Below are 19421 nucleotides of genomic sequence, written 5' to 3'. Positions count from 1 at the left end.
ACCGCAAAAAAAATCGCAGATCGCCGCCATTACGCGTTAAAAAAAAAAACAACAAAAATTACAAAAATCTTTCCCTTTGTTAGTAAACGCGATAACTTTTGCGCAAACCAATCAAAATACGCTTTTTGCGATTTTTTTTACCAAACATAGGTAGCATAAAACAAATTGGCCGAAAATTTTAAAAAATTTTGATTTTTACTTTTTTTTGGGGGGGAATTTCATATAAAAAAATGTGAAAAATATTGTTATTTTTGCAAAATTGACGCTCTTTTTTTGTTTATAGCGCGTGATCAAAAAATCGCACAGGTGATCAAATACCACCAAAAGAAAGCTCTGTTTGTGGGAAAAAAAGGACGTCAAATTCGTTTAGGTACAGCATCGCACGACCGCGCAATTGTCCGTTAAAGTCACGCAGTGCCGAATCGCAAAATACCCCCTGGTCAGGAAGGGGGTAAAATCTTCCGGGGCTTAAGTGGTTAAGGAACTCTGTAAGTGCACCTATCACTATACTCCCAGGACTTTGACAGGGGAGATGCTGTCTTCGCACAGACAGCATCTCTGCCCACCCCTCCGCTGTTCATTCACAGACAGAAGCCTTTGCATTCTGTGAATGAGCTCGCTTAATACAAAGCACTCTTCTGATTCAGCAGGAGGAGGCGAGGGGATGGGCAGGCACAGTAGCTGCATGCAACTCTGCAGCCTCAGGAGCTGAGACCAGAGGGTCCAGGGTCGAAGCACCAGAAGATAGTCATGCTCCCGACACTCTGAAAAAAGATAAACTGTAAATTAAAAAGATAAGTCCACAAGATGATATGCACCTCATTTGACTTAACCCCTACTAATCCAGCACATTTTACAAAGTAGCTGAGTTGCTGGAGTTTAGCTTTAAGTGCAGTAGCACAAGTAGTTCTACTTTATGGAATAACCTAAAAATATTTTGAAATCTAAAATTAAGAGTTTCTGATCACTACAGAAATATCCAATAATTGGGCTGAATAATTATTAACCACTTTACCGCTGCTAACATGAGCTCTACTGCGGCAAAGTGGCTCTTGTAGGTCTGACGACGTAGACCTACGTCGGCAGACACTCCCCCTTCTCGGCGGCGCGCGCGTGCCACCGGAGGCTCACTCCCGCTGTATTCAGTCACAGCAGGAGTCGGGCTAGGGGAGAAGCAGCGGCGATCGCCGCTGCTCTTCCCCGATCAACGGGGAATCGAATCTGGAGATCCGCCCGCTTGTGTAAACAAAGCGGGCGGATCTCCTAAGTGACAGGCAGGGTCAGATTGCAGGGTTCAGCATAGCTAAACCTGCGATCTGTCCTTGTGTCACTCAGTCACCTCCCCCCACACATGTCAGTAAGCACCAGGCATACATTAACCCCTCCCTCTCCAATAAAATTAACCCCTTCCCTGCCAGTGTCATTTTTACAGTAACAGTGCATATGTATAGCACTGATTACTGTAGTAATGTCACTGGTACCCCCAAAAGTGTCAAAAATGTAATTCAAGGGTCTGATCTGTCCACCGCAATGTCGCAGTCCCGCAAAAAAAATCGCAGATCGCCGCTATTACTCGTTAAAAAAAAAACACCAAAAATGACAGAAATCTTTCCCTTAGTTAGTAAACGCAATAACTTTTGTGCAAACCAATCAAAATACGCTTATTGCAATTTTTTTTACCAAAAATATGTAGCAGAAAACAAATTGGCCTAAAATGATAAAAAATTTAGATTTTTTACATTTTTGGGGGGGGGGGGGGGGATTTCATATAAAAAATTTGAAAAATATTGTTATTTTTTCAAAATTGTCGCTGTTTTTTTGTTTATAGCGCAAAAAGTTAAAATCGCACAAGTGATCAAATACCACCAAATGAAAGCTCTGTTTATGGGGGAAAAAAGGACGTAAATTTTGGGTATGTTTGGGTACGGTGTTGCATGACCACGCAATTGTCAGTTAAATTCGCACAGTGCCGAATCGCAAAAAGTGGCCCAGACGTAAGACAGCAAATCCTCCGGTGGTAAAGTGGTTAAAGATAAAGTCTGGTCATGTAAGGAGACCTTTACCTGCATACAACAGTATATCTGTCCTGGACTCCTAGAGAAAGACACTGTAGGTAGCAGCCTGGGTGATTATCTCACATGAGCCTAAAAAAGCTGATAACAAACTTGCTCAGAAATGTATGTGATACCGTTATAAATGTTTCCAGTTATGTACAGCAGGGGCGTAACTACAGGGGTTGCAGGGGTTGCAATCGCTACCGGGCCCCATGCTCCAGGGGGCCCGGTAGCAAACCAATGGGTGAACTTCCAGGATCGCAAAGGTCACACTTGCGACCGGACCCTGGCATTGCACCACTGTGGGGAGGCCCCAAGATTGCAGGAAGTGGGCCCACAAGATTGCAGGAAGGGGGCCCACTGCAGAACTTGTGAAAGAATCCTGCTGCGGGACCGTAATAAAAGGCCATGCAACGAGTGTAAAGAGCCCCAGGATTAGTGGGAAGAGCCCTGGGCTTGAAGGTAAGGGCCCCGGCCAGGGGTCTGGGGGGCCCTTCATGGTTTCTTGCATCAGGGCCCTGAAGGTTCTAGTTACGCCTCTGATGTACAGATTTGGGAACGTAGGTATTTATGTATGAATGTGTGTGCTGTGGACAGCTGAACTGCACATATAAATGATAACCATATTGTATATATTCTCATCCCAACACGGAAAACATTCAAGGGAAAATACTAATCTGCTAAAAATGTAAGTAAATACTACAAATGAATTCTGTAATTTAAACTTAAAATTCCATCTCAGTCTGCAACCAGTATGATTTTCTAAAACTACCATAAAAATGGAATCTTTCTTTCTCACAACCATAGCAACTGTACTCCTGTGAGTCACTTTTCCAGAACACTCATCCCCTTGCTCTTGTAAATGGCTCAAGTTTGCAGTCAGACAAGGATATGGCATTCCGAGAAATGTCCGTAGGTGTACTGAGTGGTCAATCTTTAGTGAGGGTGTTTCTTCTCACAATTCTGGGACTGATTATGTGATCCTAGTAACCAAGAAACCCCAAATTAGGAATCATTTTAAAAGATTTCACAAGATGCATTAAATCTACAATCAAGTGTCTCAGAATCCTTGAAATGTATAAAACTCGCATATATTTTTATTTAAAAAGTGCAAGCTTAAAGGTTAATTAAAAGGGTGTATTTATTAACCTGCATGCAGTTGTGAAGTATAATGAGGAGAAAGCCACATCTGTAGACCATGGCAACCAATCAGAAATCAGCCCATACTTTCACACAGTCATACTCTCCACTAGCTTTTACTGGCCAGCCTGTTAGGATAATACCATTTTAAAGTTATTTTATGTTGTCATTAACAGCCTGTCCAAACATCAGCTTCCATCATTTTGGTCTGTCAGTGGCTTAGCAGGGCAGGCGAGTCGTCCTTTGTGAAACTTCATGCATCTCATAGGAAGAAGCCAAACACTGCCCAAAAAAGTCCAAGTATGAGTAGGATCAGGCAATGTTCTGTGCGATGCAAGGTGCCATTACACAGATCGGTGTCACAGCAATGGATCTGCACCCCTGGTAATTCCAGCTGCTGGCAATGACGTGAGGTGGCGCAGCCACTAGTTAGGAGTTTCCCCAACACCACTGCAACAAGAAGGGACAAAGTGAATATTACATCATCAGTACTCATCAAATAAGAGGCAATTATGGGGAATGAAAGCTTCCACTTACATCTTGTTGTGTCCCCAAGACAGGAAAACAAAGAAAAATTCACCCAATGAGACACAGGCAGCAAAATAACTGTGCACAAGGAGAACATTACCACTACTACTCCAGAAATCCTGACCCCACCATTAGTCAGGGGATTTTTTTTTCAGTAAAAACGTGGGGGGAGCGTACTATGTAATGGCAAGAATTGCTGGGGTGTGCTGAGGGAGCTGCTGATGCTGAGCGCTGGGGGATGTATTGTCGCTGAGTGGGATCTATTGTTGCCGGGGGTCTATTGATTCTAGGGAGATATATTGTTGCTCTAGGGGGTGGGTCTTATGTTGTTGGGAGATATCAACTGTTGAGGGAGGGTATATTGTTGCATGCAACAAAATACTCGTAAAACGCTCATGTCACACATTATCAGGCATTCCCATTAAAGTCTATGGGGCCCAATCTGCCTCCAATCTACCAAAAAAGAAGCTCATGTACTTTTTTGAACAGCAGGCATTTTTCTATAGGTGATAGAATGCTCAAATGTGAACAGGGGACATTGAAATGACTGGGATTTGCATTGTTGTGCATTTTAGAGCTTCAAGCAGAAAATTGCTCAGGTGTGAATGGGGCCTTAGGAGCTAACTGAACAAGGCAACAAAAAGTTTATTATTACACTTCCTTGCCACTCAAAAGGGATGAAAGGGTAACATGATTAGCAGATAAATTGTGTGTGGAGAGGAAGGTTCTGGACAGTTTATCTGTATCTATAGCTTCCTGTCTTGGCACACAGACAGCAATAAACACTTCTAATAATCCATAGTGTGGGCAGGGGGTATGGGGACAGTATTACAGGCACCCAAAACAGTTTTTACCATATGTATGCAATAAAAAAGCATTTTCAAAATGTTGTGGGGATGAGTAGAGAGTACATGAAGGACTTTAGCAGTAGAGTGTGGGTTTTTCTCTATCAAATTAGCTGTCAGAAGGTAGGAAAGTAGCACCAGAAACTGATGTGCTGCAGACACTTTATAGTAGTGTTGCGCCAATAGTGGTCATACATGCTTTGATGAATGATGAATTTCTTTTTCAACTGATCTCTGCCAATGGGACTGATCGATCTACTGTTGAAAACCCATTTAGTTGATATTCCACACATCAGGGAAGTGGGCTTTGATAGTTAGGATGCAATTGTAAATATGTATTTGGTAACCATGATTTTACCCCAGGTTGCTAGGACCCAAAATTCTATCCATTTTTATTTACGAACTTTTTCAGACTGATAGACCTCAGAGAAGCTGGTAGTTGGAAAACATACCTGCAATGCAATCATTGCCTATTTTGGCCGGCGTGCCAGATCAGACATTTTTTAGTCTATTTTCAACCCAATCGGGCAGACCCCCTGACCCATCAAGTAAGTTGTAAGGAGCCTGCCCTACTCAGACATGGTTTTCTGCTGCCTATGCTACACTTATCTCCCCTCCTGAAAATTATGTGCCCCCTTCCTTGAATGGGAGAAAGATCCTACTCAGCAATTTACACCAGAACAAAGGGACCATAGTCTCTTGTTTGCACATAAATCTTCTATATCTTCTAGGCTTCAGGATTCTATCTATAAATTACTAACTAGATGGTATAGGGTACTCGTGAGTTTAAACAGAATGTTCCAGGATGGTAATTGCTGGATATTTGGAAACCCCAAGGCTGGGTTCAAACTGGTGCCAATTTGATGCAGCTTTCACTCCATCTAATTCCCATGTCAGGAGACTGTGACACAGCTCCGGGATGTCTGCGGAGTGGTTTGCAGAAAAATCCTGTGTTTCTTCTGGTCTGTTCCAGGTCCGAATTGAGCCAAAATTCAGACCGAATTCGGACCTGAAACGGTGAACAGGGGCGCACCGCACCCCCTGCTGCGAGGCTGTCGTGCAGTACAGTGTGAACTACATGTCCAAGTTATAGTATCGTTATTATGATGTGTTTTTCTGTACTTTTCTGTGGTTGCATCTTCTCCACTCATAAAAAAAAAAAGAAAAAAAAAGATGTGATTGTAGCTTTCAGTCATCATCAATTGCATCTCTATTTCCACCATAAAATCTTATCATCTCATTGATTGTATTCATGAACAAAGTATCTCGGTGCTGTTGACCAACCGATCAACTTGAGTCTCAGCCGATCAGAATGGAGGTTATCGCTATTCGTTTTTTTTTGCAAATTTGATGGTTTTTATCAAATTGCAGATCATTTGGATAAAAATATCCAAGCATTTATGGACACCATGTGGGGTATTTACTAAAACGTGAGCACACAAAATCTGGTGAAGCTCTGCATACAAACCAGCTTCCCTTCCAGGTTTTATTGTCAAAACTTAAAGTGGTTGTAAACTTCAGGCATGAAATATGAACAAAACATATCCCTCTATAGTGTGTACCTGTCTCAATTAGGAGCACTAAGCGTCATTTCTGTCTGTTGCTTTGTTCCTCTGCCTGTGTGTTTCTTCTGACAAGTTTCCCTGACACCAAGGGCAAAAAAGTTGACAGGAGAGGGATTTCCAGCTGATTGACAGCCTTTGCTCTGGTCCAGTGTGCATTGTGTGAAGGGGTGTGTCCTTTCCCTCCAATGAGCTCTCCTCACCTATCTCTGCAGAGTATAACTTCATCTCTCCACCCCCTTTTTTCTCTGACAGCTCAGACAAGCTGTATAAATTCTGCACTTTAAATGGATGAAGAGAAGAAAAGTCTGCAGATAATCATGTACAATGTATTGGGATAAGGGGGATGTTTAGCTCAGTGGTAAATGGATTTTTACAGTGAACTCGTGGCAGTCAGCACTTTAGGGCGTGGAAGCCCATTGAAAAGGAAACAGAAAGTTCTCCCATGCAGGGGTTCTTCTTCAGAAAACACAACTACTGAAAAAGACCAAGCCACCTGGCTCTTAGGCTCACTAAGCCACAAATGCAGTACCTGGCAGCACGGGCCCAATCCTGGCCTCCAAATATGGTTCTCCAGCCCCCATGGGTTTTCTCACTCTCTCTCCACAACTTCTGGACTTCCTCTAGCCCCCTTGGACTTGCTAGTCTCCTTGACTTTCCCAGCCTCCCAGACCTTCTCTAGTCTCCCAGGTCTGCTTAGCCATCCCAAACTTCCCAGTCCTTTGGGCAAGAAGTCCCCCGCAACAGGGATGCAGTCTCTGACAGAAATAACCAGGTATCCTGACAGGGGTCTGACTCCAAATGGCAGTGACTGCCCTGCTATGCTTAGGTCTGGCTTACAAAAATCCTGACCACCTGTGCACTCACACAGGCTGTAGGCAACTAGCGAAACCTGGACACAGGACCGAAGGCTTCGTCCCACCACCCGATACTCTTTGGAACCTTCAAGCTTCCAGCCCCGATCCAGAATGACCAAATCCAGAGAAAGCCTAAGACCAGGCTTTCTCTGCTCACAAAATATCTGCTGGTGCTTCTCAAACTGACTCTTCGAAAATTCCTATGACCTTTTTAAACCCATTTATATAGTGGCAGGAACTCTCATTGTCACAATATGTAGGAGGATTTGTTTTATCTCTGAGGATAGTTGCTTCACTGGGTGTATGTAAGGCCCCTTTTACATAGGCTTTCCGATCAGGTCCATCTGTCAGATTTTCAGGCGGACCTAATCGGACGCTCCATTTACCCCTGTGGAGTGGCAGATGTCAGCGGTGACATGTCTGCTGACACCCGCTGCTATCCGATCCGATCCTGTCTGTGAAATCCAAACGGATGGAAGCCCTATTTCTTATCCGTCTGGAGGATTGGATAGGATTGGATGAAAACAGACAGGCGGTCCGTTTTCATCCGATCTCCCATAGAGGAGAGCGGGGCTCTGACAGGTCCATCTCAGCACAGCAAGCGGAGGTGGACTTGTCATCCGCCTGCTCAGCGGGGATCGGCGGATCGATCCCTGCTGAGCAAAACGAAGTCTGCCAGGCGCAAAGCCCTTTTGAAGGGACCCTAAGGGTTTACATCCACTTTCATTGAACAAGCTGAAGTTAGAAGCTGATTGGCTAATATTCACAGCTGCACCAGATTCTGAGTGCTCCAGTTTTAGTAAATCTCCCCCCCCCCCCCATAAGTCTATGCTTTTTGGCAGGAGTGTGCCAATCATGAGACCAGCTGAGCAGAATTTAAAATCTCCCGGCAGGCAACACTCTTCTAATACATGTGAGTCCAGCAGTAGGGGTCGGACTTAGCCAATACATATAAATAGCACAGCTCATCTCATTAATTCCCCTTTAGCAAGTGATGGTGCACCAACTTACCGCTCTCGGTCTTAATGCAGAAGCGCTGTTTGTATCCTCGGTGGGAATGGGAGCAAGTGATAACCTCCGGGCTGGTGCAGCCCTTATCAATGTATTTCGCTCCAGAGATGATATTACAGCTGTAGCACTGTAGACCCCAGGCTGCAGACATAAAAAACAAAAGATAATCATCACAGATGTCAGCACCGCTATATTAAGAATTCTGCAAAGAGATTTTCTGTCATTATTGTAACTCTTAATATTTTCCTGCGGATTGGCGAGCAGATCTACGAGATTAATCCAGAGAAGATTTACAACCTCTTTGGTAGTAACATGCAGCTGATGAGATGTGCCTTAACTCAGGCTGCAGAGACTCTATGATTTTCAGTTGTGACAGTAGCAAAGCACTATGACTCCAGGAACCAATCAGAGTCTGTCTTGTGCTGCTCTGTCTTCCAAGAGGTTTCTTTTTGTTACAGTAATTTGTGATAACTGATTTGTTTCTTGCCTCGGGTATTGATTCTGTTATTATTGTAATGTTTGCCAAGAGGAATTCTTGTTGTGCCATTCACATGGTTACATGTTTGCTGATCCATATTTTGGTTATTGTGTTTCAAATACAAACTGACCTCCTTCTGAAAATGGTGGTACCCTGCCTGTGTCTGCCTTCAATCTATCACAAACCTGGAACAAGCATTCAGAAAATAGAGGTCAGGATTTCTTATGTCTATGTGTGTTTTTTTTATCACTAAGAGTCACTTCTATTGAAGCCACCAGATTAATATGACCGATAACTAGCATCTCCAGAAGGAGAGCTCACCTGTGGCATCTTACAGTGTTTTATTATGATGTACAACTGCTGAGATAATCTCAGTTACCCTTATAGAGAATCTGTGTTTTTTCCATCAAACCAGACCCTATACCAGTAGTCTCCAGGCTGCGGCCCCAGGGCCGAATGTGGCCCTTTGTTTAACTTTATCCGGCCCTTGGGGCACCATTCCTTCCACTAACACCAATAACGAGGCCTAATTATTGTCACTGATACCAACAGTAGGGCACTATTTCACCCACTGACACCAAAGGCAGATTCTTTCTCCTACTGATACCAATGATGGGGCATTATTCCTTCCCCTGATACCAACAATGGGGCAATATTCCTTCCTTGAATATCAATATTAAGGCATTGTTTACTCCCATGACAGGCCATTTCTACTGTCACTGGCCACAGTCTGGTCCCCTCAAAGTCTGAAGGACAGTATACCGGCCCGTTGTTTATAAAGTTTGGAGACCCCTTTCCTATACTGTTACTGAAAAAGAGAAGCAGAGAGGAGGAAACATGGCCATTCCCATGTACAGTACATACTGTATAATGCCAAACAAGGCTTATGAAACATTTGACAATCAATGATAAGGTTATGTACATTAAGCTGATCACATTTAGATTTTACATCTAAAAATGATACATATAAATCTATATAAAGTAATTTTACATCGTCTACAAACTACACATCAGTCATCTGCTTTTAAAGCTGAACTCCAGGTTTGGTTTTTAATGCAAAATAACATTGGTCCAGTTTGGACCAATTAAAGTAGTAATATTGTATAACTGTGGGACCACTGCAGAAGCAGAGATTTTCTGTATTAATCATTGCTACTACAGCGACTTCCTTCCTGCAGAGTGGCTGCCATTCACAGAATATATATATATATATATATATATATATATATATATATATATATATATATATATATATATATATATATATATATATATACACACACACACACTATCTCACAGAAGTGAGCACACCCCACACATTTTTGTAAATATTTTATTATATCTTTTCATGTGACAACACTGAGGAAATGTAACGTTGCTACAATGTAAAGTAGTGAATGTACAGCTTGTATAACAGTGTAAATTTGCTGTCCCCTCAAAATAACTCAACGCACAGCCATTAATGTCTAAACCACTGGCAACAAAAGTGAGTACACCCCTCAGTTAAAATGTCCAAATTGGGCCCAATTAGCCATTTGTGCTCCCCGGTGTCATGTGACTCATTAGTGTTAGAAGGTCTCAGGTGTGAATCGGGAGCAGGAGTGTTAAATTTGGTGTTATCGCTCTCACTCTCTCATACTGGTCACTGTTAGTTCAACATGGCACCTCATGGCAAATAACTCTCTGAGGATTTGAACAAAAAAGAATTCTTGCTTTGCATAAAGATGGCCTAGGCTATAAGAAGATTGCCAAGACCCTGAAACTGAGATGCAGCATGGTGGCCAAGACCATACAGTGATTTAACAGGACGGGTTCCACTCAGAACAGGCCTCTCCATGGTCGACCAAAGAAGTTGAGTGCACGTGCTCAGCGTCATATCCAGAGGTTTTCTTTGGGAAAAAAATGTATGAGTGCTGCCAGGATTGCTGCAGTGGTTGAAGCGGTGGGGGGTCAGCCTGTCAGTGCTCAGACCATACGCTGCACACTGCATCAAATTGGTCTGCATGTCTGTCGTTCCAGAAGAAAGCCTCTTCTAAAGATGATGCACAACAAAGCACACAAACAGTTTGCTGAAGACAAGCAGACTAAGGACATAGATTAAAGGAATCATGTCCTGTGGTCTGATGAGACCAAAAAAAACGTATTTGGTTCAGATGGTGTCAAGCGTGTGTGGCGGCAACCAGGTAAGGAGTACAAAGACAAGTGTGTCTTGCCTACAGTCAAGCATGGTGGTGGGAGTGTCATGGTCTGGGGCTGCATGAGTGTTGCCGTCACTGGGGAGCTACAGTTCATTGAGGGAACCATGAATGCCAACATGTACTGTGACATACTGAAGCAGAGCATTATCCCCTCCCTTTGGAGACTGGGCCACGGGGCAGTATTCCAACATGATAATGGCCCCAAACAAGACAACCACTGCCTTGCTAAAGAAGCTGAGGGTAAAGGTGATGGACTAGCTAAACCCTATTGAGCATCTGTGGGGCATCCTCAAATGAAAGGTGGAGGAGCGCAAGGTCTCGAACATCCACCAGCTCTGTGATGTCTTCATGGAGGAGTGGAAGAGGACTCCAGTGGTAACCTGTCAAGTTCTAGTGAACTCCATGCCCAAGAGGGTTAAGGCAGTGCTAGAAAATAATTGTGGTCACACAGAATATTGACACTTTAGGCCCAATTTGGACATTTTCACTTAGGGGTGTACTCACCTTTGTTACGAGCAGTTTAGCCATTAATGGCTGTATGTTTAGTTACATTGAGGTGACAGCAAATTGACCCTGTTATACAAGCTGTACACTCACTACTTTACATTGTAGCAAAATGTAATTTCTTCAGTGTTGTCCCATGAAAAGATATAATACAATATTTACAAAAATGTGAGGGGTGTACTCACTTTTGTGAGATACTGTATATATATATATATATATATATTTTTTTTTTTTTTTTTCTTTTTTGTTAATGACTACAAGGCATTCTCTGATTATACAAGATGGAGAGACAGGTGGTAATGTCATGATCTCCAGCGCATCCAAACAGAGAATACCTTGTATTCATTGAAAAAAAAAAATACTAGGCAATCTCTGATCGACCCCCTGTGTTCACTAGTGTTAAATTCTACAAAATGAACACTATTTTAGAGACTAAAATACGACTAAAACTAAAACAATTCAGAAGACTAAAATACAGCTAAAACAAAAAATGGCATTTTAGTCAAAAGACTATGACTAAAACTAAATAAAATTTGGCATCAAAATAAACAGTGGTGTTCACTATGCAGAAAGGAAGCTACTTGGTACAGGACATGGAAATGGTAGTAGTAGCAGTGATTACTTCAGTGATCCTTTACTTCCACAGTGGTCCCACAGGTATGGAGTATGTACTGTATATTTACATTGGTAAAGTTGAACCAAAATATCTGGACCCAAGAATAAGCACTCAGACAAGCAGCAGATAAATAGCTAAAGGCATGTGTCAACCCATTGGGTCACCAAATGGTGACAATGTGATGGGCCATTTAGAATAATTACTAGCAGCATTCAGTAATCAAGACAGCTTGCCATCACAGAACCTAAAAATTTAGGCTGCATTCACACCTCAGCATATCGGAAACATTGGCAGAGACACGTTTCTGCCTGCATTTTTGTAAACTTGTGAATACTGTGCTAAATGCGCAACATGTTTGCAGTGCCATTATTTGTTAATAGCACCCAAATGCAGGTAGCAGTCATGCGTTTTCTGCATGAAAGACGCACGCAATATCACATCACCAAACATGCTTAGCTTATTGCCAAAAAATGGTACTTGACCTTCTTTTAAGCGTCTGTCGCTGACAGGCAGTCCATTTAAGTCAATGGGCTGTGGAGTGAAAATTGTGACAAAAACACGCTAAAATGCAGTGCAAAACACTCATATGTGAACGTAGCCCTTAACAGAAGGAATTAAAATCTGGTGACTTAGCGATAACAGTATGAATGTGAAGAAAATAAATTTCACTGCGTTTGGGTTATGGACTGCAGCTAGCATAAATTTAAGGTGACAAATAAAACATAAATAGAAAAAAATGCAGCGTTCTAAAAGTCCCAGGATGTATGACTCAAATGTAGCCTTCTAAAAGTTCATAGATATAAAAGTCCAAAATCTTAGGGGACAGAATACTCACACTTTAACAGAAAAAAACGAGCGTGTCAGGTAACCCAATGCCGGATGCAATCTAACCAGACGAATGGTTGTGGTCCCCGCATGCGGCAATGTGACGTGTCGTATCTGGGCTCCATCCTACATGTTTTGTCCAATCAGACGTATGATTGAATGAAACGCGTAGGATGGAGCCTGGATACGACATGTCACGCCGCTGCACACAGGGATCGCGCCCATCCTGCTGGTTAGATTTCATTAGTTATTGTGTTACCAGTTTTTACTGTTAAAGTGTGAGTGGTTCTACTTACTACACTATGAGGTGGTATTTGTTCTCATTTTGGCATATCTGACCTGTGAAGAGACGTTCTCAGAGGGGCCTACAGGACCTAGTCTGATACTATCTTTGATGAAAAAGGGCAAGCCTGAGGAGTGTTGAATCGCTGTTGAACCACCAATAATTTAGTGGTCCATATCTCAGGGTAAGAGTCCCAGTGTGCTATGTTGTCGGTGGAGGATCACTATTTCACGTACAGTTTATATCGCAGCACACTCTTGGTGTCCCCTAAGTATGAATGTAAGCAATTTCTACATTTCTCCAGTCTGATATATAGCAATGTGATTCAGACCCATATAAGACAGAATCACTATGAGAAATGGTGCACCTTATTGTATGTAACTCTATAACAAGAGCATGTCACTGACTTCTCCTCTACAGCCCTGTCTGAGAGGATTCAAGTCCTGCTGTGCCTGCATTGTGTTAAGATTAGCCATACACAGCTCCATTTTCTCTCATTCAGCCTGCTGGGAAAATCAATAAAATCTCCCATCCCCAGCAGTGGCGGCCGGATCGTTAGGGGTGCAGGGGCGCCGCCCCCCCCCATCCATGCGTCCGGGCCCCCCCATCCATACGCGCTTCCTGATTGGCCGCGAGGCAAACCCCATGCCATTGGCCGAGGAGGAGGCGGAGCGGAAGGACTGGAGGAGACGCGCCGCGGGGACCGAGGAGAAGCCGATTGCCGCCGCTGCTCCAGGTAAGTAAGGGGGCACGCATGCTGATCTCTGCATTGGGGGGATGTATGCTGGTCACTACATTGGGGGCACGCACGCTGATCTCTGCATTGGGGGAATGTATGCTGGTCACTGCATTGGGGGCACGCACGCTGATCTCTGCATTGGGGGCATGTATGCTGGTCACTACATTGGGGGCACGCACGCTGGTCACTGCATTGGGGGCATGTATGCTGGTCACTGCATTGGGGGCATGTACGCTGGTCACTGCATTTGGGACATGTACGCTGGTCACTGCATTGGGGGCATGTACGCTGGTTACTGCATTGGGGGCATGTACGCTGATCTCTGCATTAGGGGAATGGTATGCTGGTCACTGCATTGAAGGGGGCATGTATGCTGGTCTCTGCATTGGGGGCATGTACGCTGATCTCTGCATTGAAGGGGGCATGTACACTGGTCACTGCATTGAAAGGGGGCACGCTGGTCACTGTGCATTGAAAGGGGGCACGCTGGTCATTGTGCATTAATAGGGGGCATGCTGGTCACTGTGCATTGAAAGGGGGCACGCTGGTCTCTCTGCATTGAAAGGGGGCACGGCTGTCTCTCTGCATTGAAAGGGGGCACACTATACCTTAATTACTGAAGGCACCTTTCACACTTTTGCGACCTCAAAGTCTCGCAATTTTTTACAGTGTTATTTGCCGCAAAGCAATGCCTATTACATTTTTCTGTTTGCGCCCCCTCAAAAATTTTGTCACCAGCCGCCACTGATCCCCAGTATCAGTGTGGATGGGGGAATTTCCACTCCCAGCTATTGTATTCAGGCAGCCACAACATCACAACTGCCTCAATATAGTGATGCTTTCGAACAGTGACTGTATCTCATAGGACGTAGTCACTGTTCAGCTGATAATTTTCCACCCAGCTAACAAATGTCTGCAAGAATCTGAAGAAATCTGCGTCATCTATGGTCACCTTTAGGGATCATTTAAATATTCAACCACCTTCCTGCATTTTTACCACCCTTCAACTGCCCCCTTCACCCATAAGCTGCCCTGTCATGTTTGTCAGGCAGTACCAACGCTGAATGCAACCAATTCAAGCAAATGGGGCAGGGACACAACTGCGTGCAATGCACACGGCTGCATCAAAGTGGGGCAGCTTTGACAGAGTTAAAACTGGTGGTGAGGAGGAGGAAAATTGCCTTCTCACCCCCCAGCAAACACCTCTGAAAAGTGTTCCAAAAGTGGATTGCTTTTAAAAGACACGATACACCTAACCAAGTGTATCTATATCTCTCCCTGAGTTTCTTGTTTCTGATACATATTGAGTATAGTGATATATTAAATGTGTGTGGCAATTTCAGGCACGTTTTGAGCATGAATGGTGACAGGGTTATCGGATAGATCATGTGTACTGCAAGTGAAATATACTGTAATACAAAATATGAAACATAATAAAATGTAAAAGAGTATATTGCCTTGACACAATTTAATACTTAAAAAATATCGGGTATAATATATAATAAAAACAATCTACTTTATTGTAATATAATGTAATACATGAAACATTATGAAATATACTGTAATACAGTAAAGTAACATAATACAATCTAATACTCAAAATATACTGTGTATAATATATAATTAATACAATGCAACCTAATGTAATAACATGAAACATTTTAAAATGTAACACAATATAGTAACATGATAATAAAAAGTAAATACAATATAACCTTATGTAGTATACTGTAATACATAACGTGAAACATGAAATGTATCCAGTATAGGAACATGATACAAATGTAATATTTCAAAATATACCACAAATACCTTTACAAATATAACATAGAAATATAATAAAAATATAGCCCAAAGTAACAAAATAATATAAAGGAATTTCACATTAGGAATGTAATCATCTGACCTAATTCATTCAACTCTTTTCTGTTCTGTCCCTAAACCCCCCAGGTACTCACCCACCCAGGAGAGGAGAAGTAGGGCACCAGACACCAGGACCAGCGACGCAGGGGGTCCCATCAGCCTTATTGACCTCCTAAGGTTCTATTATGGGTCCTCAGAACTGCACCCAACATGTCACTCCATGCACAATTCAGCCCAGTCTGGCTGCACTTGAAGGTCACGTAAACAGTCTTACAATGACACGTGGATTAAAGCGCAGCCAGAAAATCATCTTTGCACATAAAGCCTCATTCCAGCTTGTTCGCTGTTCCCTGATTGTGTTTTACTCCACACTGTGTATTTTTTCTGCCACCTGAATCATAGCAGGACATGAGACAGGGAATGCCAGTTACAGGGGGCACATCACTGCCCTTGCTTTTTAAAGATTTATACATTATATAAAATATTACATGATATGGAGTGAACAATCATACCAGCTTCAGATGTCTATCAGAACTGAAAATATCCAAAGGCCCAATCACACTGAAGCGATGTGCTGCATTGCAATAATTGCACGCATTAATGTGCGTTTTTACAAGTGTTCATTTGCAATGTATTAAGGCAGTCCATTCATTATGAATGTGCTGTCAACACACTACAAAGGATGTAAAAATGGATCTGACCCCTTTTTTCAAAATGCAATGCATCACAAAACATTGTATACTTATTGGGGTTTATTTACTAAAGCTAGAGGGGGCAAAATTAGTCCCAATTCTGCAGCGTAACCAATCAGCTTCCACGTTTTATTGCTAAAGCCTAATTGAACAAGCTGAGGTTAGAAGCTCATTGGTTTCTCTGCAGAATTGTAACTAATTTTGCCCTCTCTAGCTTTAGTAAATAAACCCAATGTATTTCAGTCTACTGTACAACGCATTGGGTGCCATTTACAATGAATGGCACTTTAATGCACAGCAGATACATAGGCATGCTTTGTTGAAACAAGCGTTTAAGTGTGTGTTGCTGGAACGCATAAATGTAAATGGGCCCCCGAGACATCGCTGTGGTCTTTAGGGAGTATTTTTCCTATACACAGCTGAAGTCCTGTACAGTAAATCCTTTGAAGGACAATACAGGTAACCATTGGAAAGATCTAATATAGTTCAGGTTCACTGGTTACTAAAAGGACTTGCTGTGCAAGCTCTGATACTATCATCCTCATACAGTACATTATTGTTTAATAAGAATGTGCATGTAGGGGGTTATGGTAACTGGGAGATAGATAGATAGATAGATAGATAGATAGATAGATAGATAGATAGATAGATAGATAGATAGATAGATAGATAGATAGATAGATAGATAGATAGATAGATAGATAGATAGATAGATAGATAGATAGATAGATAGATAGATAGATAGATAGATAGATATCACAGTGGAGGGTGAGTGGGGTGGCTGCATATCACACACTTAACCAACCCGCCTAATGACAGTTTAAGACACAATCCATCCTCTGATCCGGGATTAGGAAGATTCATTCTAACAAGAGGCTTCTCAGTCCCGGCTCGGCTGGTATCTGATAACCATGGCGTCCTGGCTGGATAGGAAATCATATCTCCTACTAAAAGTCCTTTGGTTATCGTAATAGCCAACAACATGCTTTGCAGCGGAGCATTTATTACACCAATTATCCTGCCTCAAACATTGCTGAAAAAGAGACCAGTGTATGCTGCTCCATATTTTCATTACGTGTTCTTGCATGGCAAGACCACTTACTGTTATCTTGCATATATATTCTTATTATTATAGCCAAATTTACCACCCTAACTCCTCCTAAAGTTTTTACACTACATTTACTCAGACAGTAATATACCGAAACGTGCAGATTGTTTCAAAATGGTATGCTATTACTTTGCGGAACGTTTCGCCAAATGGTTCACGAAATATTGGCGTTTTTGTGGCAAAATTGGTCCCATAGGAATGAATGGCGGAATGTTCAAAACTATAGTGGGAGCTGAAAAATCAGGACATGATTTCTAAACTGCCTCCACTCCCTCATTTTCAAGCCCACCTACACAAATCTTATATCAAAACGTTCAGCTATCCTTGCTGCCACTAAAAATGTTAACGGCTAGTTAGCTGATAGTTTTCACAATATGACCATTTGTTTGCAACACATGCCGTCCATTGACATTCATTGAAAGTCCACTCTAGCCACCTCAAATTTGAAGGGCAATTTCTAAGCTACGACTGTAGCTTCATGTTTATTGTTTCAGAGACATACTATGCATCAAAATGTAGGTCTTGGTCTTGTAATTCTCAAAATATAAAGCTCTTCGCTGTAGGATTTATAATTTTTAAAACTACGACCGTTTGAAGATGGAAACCACCAGTGAAGTGAGCATTTTGGAGCAGTTTGTTTTTAACCGCTCTTCTCTGCCCTATTTGAAATCTAATTTTGAATTCGTAAAAGTTTGGCTGGCTTCTGGTTAAAGGTTTGGAAAGAAGGTTTATACAGTAGAGAGTATTTGAGGTGTTTCAACTAGCTACATTTATGAAAAGAAATTAGAGCTGTGTGAATATCATCATCCCATCTAAAGGAAAGAGATCTAAAGCTGCAAAGATACGCTGGATTAAACTGGACGTTTCAGACCCACGCTTTCGGGATCCGGAGCCCCACAGCAGCATAAATGGGGCATGAGCATTGCCAGGAAACAGTGGTTGTGAACACTGATTATCATCAAACAGATAGCACATCTAAATCTCCATTCTACGTCAAGCTGAGACCCCCCAAATGCATGTGGTCATACCTTCATCTGCTAGACTTGATAATGCTGCTAATGTTTTTATAAATGTATGTTTTAATGTAACTGTGAAGCACTTTGGGCAACAACATTGCAATTAAATGTGCCATATGTGTTCGGCCGCAGGCCGGTGTTTGTGGGAGGAGCTAGCGGGCTTTATAGCGCCGCCCCTCCCCCGGCCTGCTGCTGTTCGCAGGTGTCAGGTGTTCTAGCTTGTCACCTGACGTCCGCCGGAACTTCCTCCTCGAGGACCGAACTTCCGGTCGGGACCGAAGACGCTGAAGACACCTCTGCCGCCGCCAGCACCTCCACCGCTGCCAGCCGTCCCAGCACCTCCAACGCTGCCAGGCGCCCCAGCGCCTCCACCGCTGCCACCAGCCGCCGCCAGCACCTCCACCACCGCCAGCATCGCCACCGCTGCATCTCCCCGCTGTACAGCCGGGTCAGGTACCTATTGGGGATCGGGGGGAGGGGGGGGCGGCTTCTTGCACACATTGCCTGCCTCTCAGTCAAGGCCACGGCTATTTTTCACTTGCATCACATTGCCTACCTCCAGCTAGGCCACGGCTATTTTTTTTTTTGGGGGGGGGGGGGCTCCAGTCTTGGGCTACACAGCAGGAGGATTAAGGAGGAAGGAAAAAAAAAAAGAGGAATTTTGCTAAATTGCACTTCATTCACCCTTGTTGGGCATGGTCTCCTGCAGAGGGGGGGGGGGGGGGGGGTTGGTCTGTCGTCTCACCTGCCTCCCGGCCTTCCTCTCAATCAGGCACGGCTCCCCCTCACTGGGGCCACCAGGTGCCCCCAGGCCACGGCTCTCATCGGCGGGCTCTTGGTTATATAGGTCAAGGGTAGGATAGAGGGATGCTATATACATATATACATACATACATATGTATCAACCTACCCCCTCGGTCAGGAGGGGGGGGGCTTGGTGTTCAGGGGGGGGGGGACTCACTAGCATTCCCCAGGGTCATGTGTTTCCTGATCCCTGGCTCCCATGACATGCTATCAACACTTGGGGGGTCATGTGTCGCTGCTTCTGGGGTTTTTTTTTCTTTTTTCTTCTTTCTTTCTTTCCCTCTTCTTTCTCCCCCCC

The 19421-nt window shown here is 43.3% G+C and overlaps 1 protein-coding gene across 1 annotated transcript; it reads right to left on the bottom strand.

Annotated features, from left to right (window-relative positions):
• Positions 1-3178: 3178 nt before the first annotated feature.
• On the bottom strand, positions 3179-15736 carry LOC309559606 (uncharacterized protein). Its single transcript, XM_082262931.1, has 3 exons — positions 15599-15736; positions 7998-8138; positions 3179-3644 (listed from the first exon to the last, which is right to left on the bottom strand). Exons 1-3 carry the CDS (start codon positions 15657-15659, stop codon positions 3457-3459), a joined length of 390 nt encoding a protein of 129 aa, XP_082119057.1. The 5' UTR covers positions 15660-15736; the 3' UTR covers positions 3179-3456.
• Between the last annotated feature and the right edge of the window lie 3685 nt (positions 15737-19421).

This window comes from Pelophylax lessonae, assembly GCF_965119305.1.
Source record: "Pelophylax lessonae genome assembly, chromosome: 7".
In the NCBI taxonomy this organism is placed as follows: Eukaryota; Metazoa; Chordata; class Amphibia; order Anura; family Ranidae; genus Pelophylax; species Pelophylax lessonae.
The sequence above is the reverse complement of the archived record's forward strand: the minus strand, read 5'-3'. Positions and strand labels throughout refer to the sequence as shown.

What these genes read in the sequence shown, in the direction of transcription:
- LOC309559606 (XM_082262931.1), bottom strand. Translation starts at nt 15,659, where the DNA reads ATGGGACCCCCTGCGTCGCTGGTCCTGGTGTCTGGTGCCCTACTTCTC. An exon ending in ACTTCTCCTCTCCTGGGTGG is followed by an intron (nt 8,139 to 15,598) that starts GTGAGTACCTGG and finishes TTATGTCTGCAG; the next exon opens with CCTGGGGTCTACAGTGCTAC. An exon ending in CTGCATTAAGACCGAGAGCG is followed by an intron (nt 3,645 to 7,997) that starts GTAAGTTGGTGC and finishes TTCTTGTTGCAG; the next exon opens with TGGTGTTGGGGAAACTCCTA.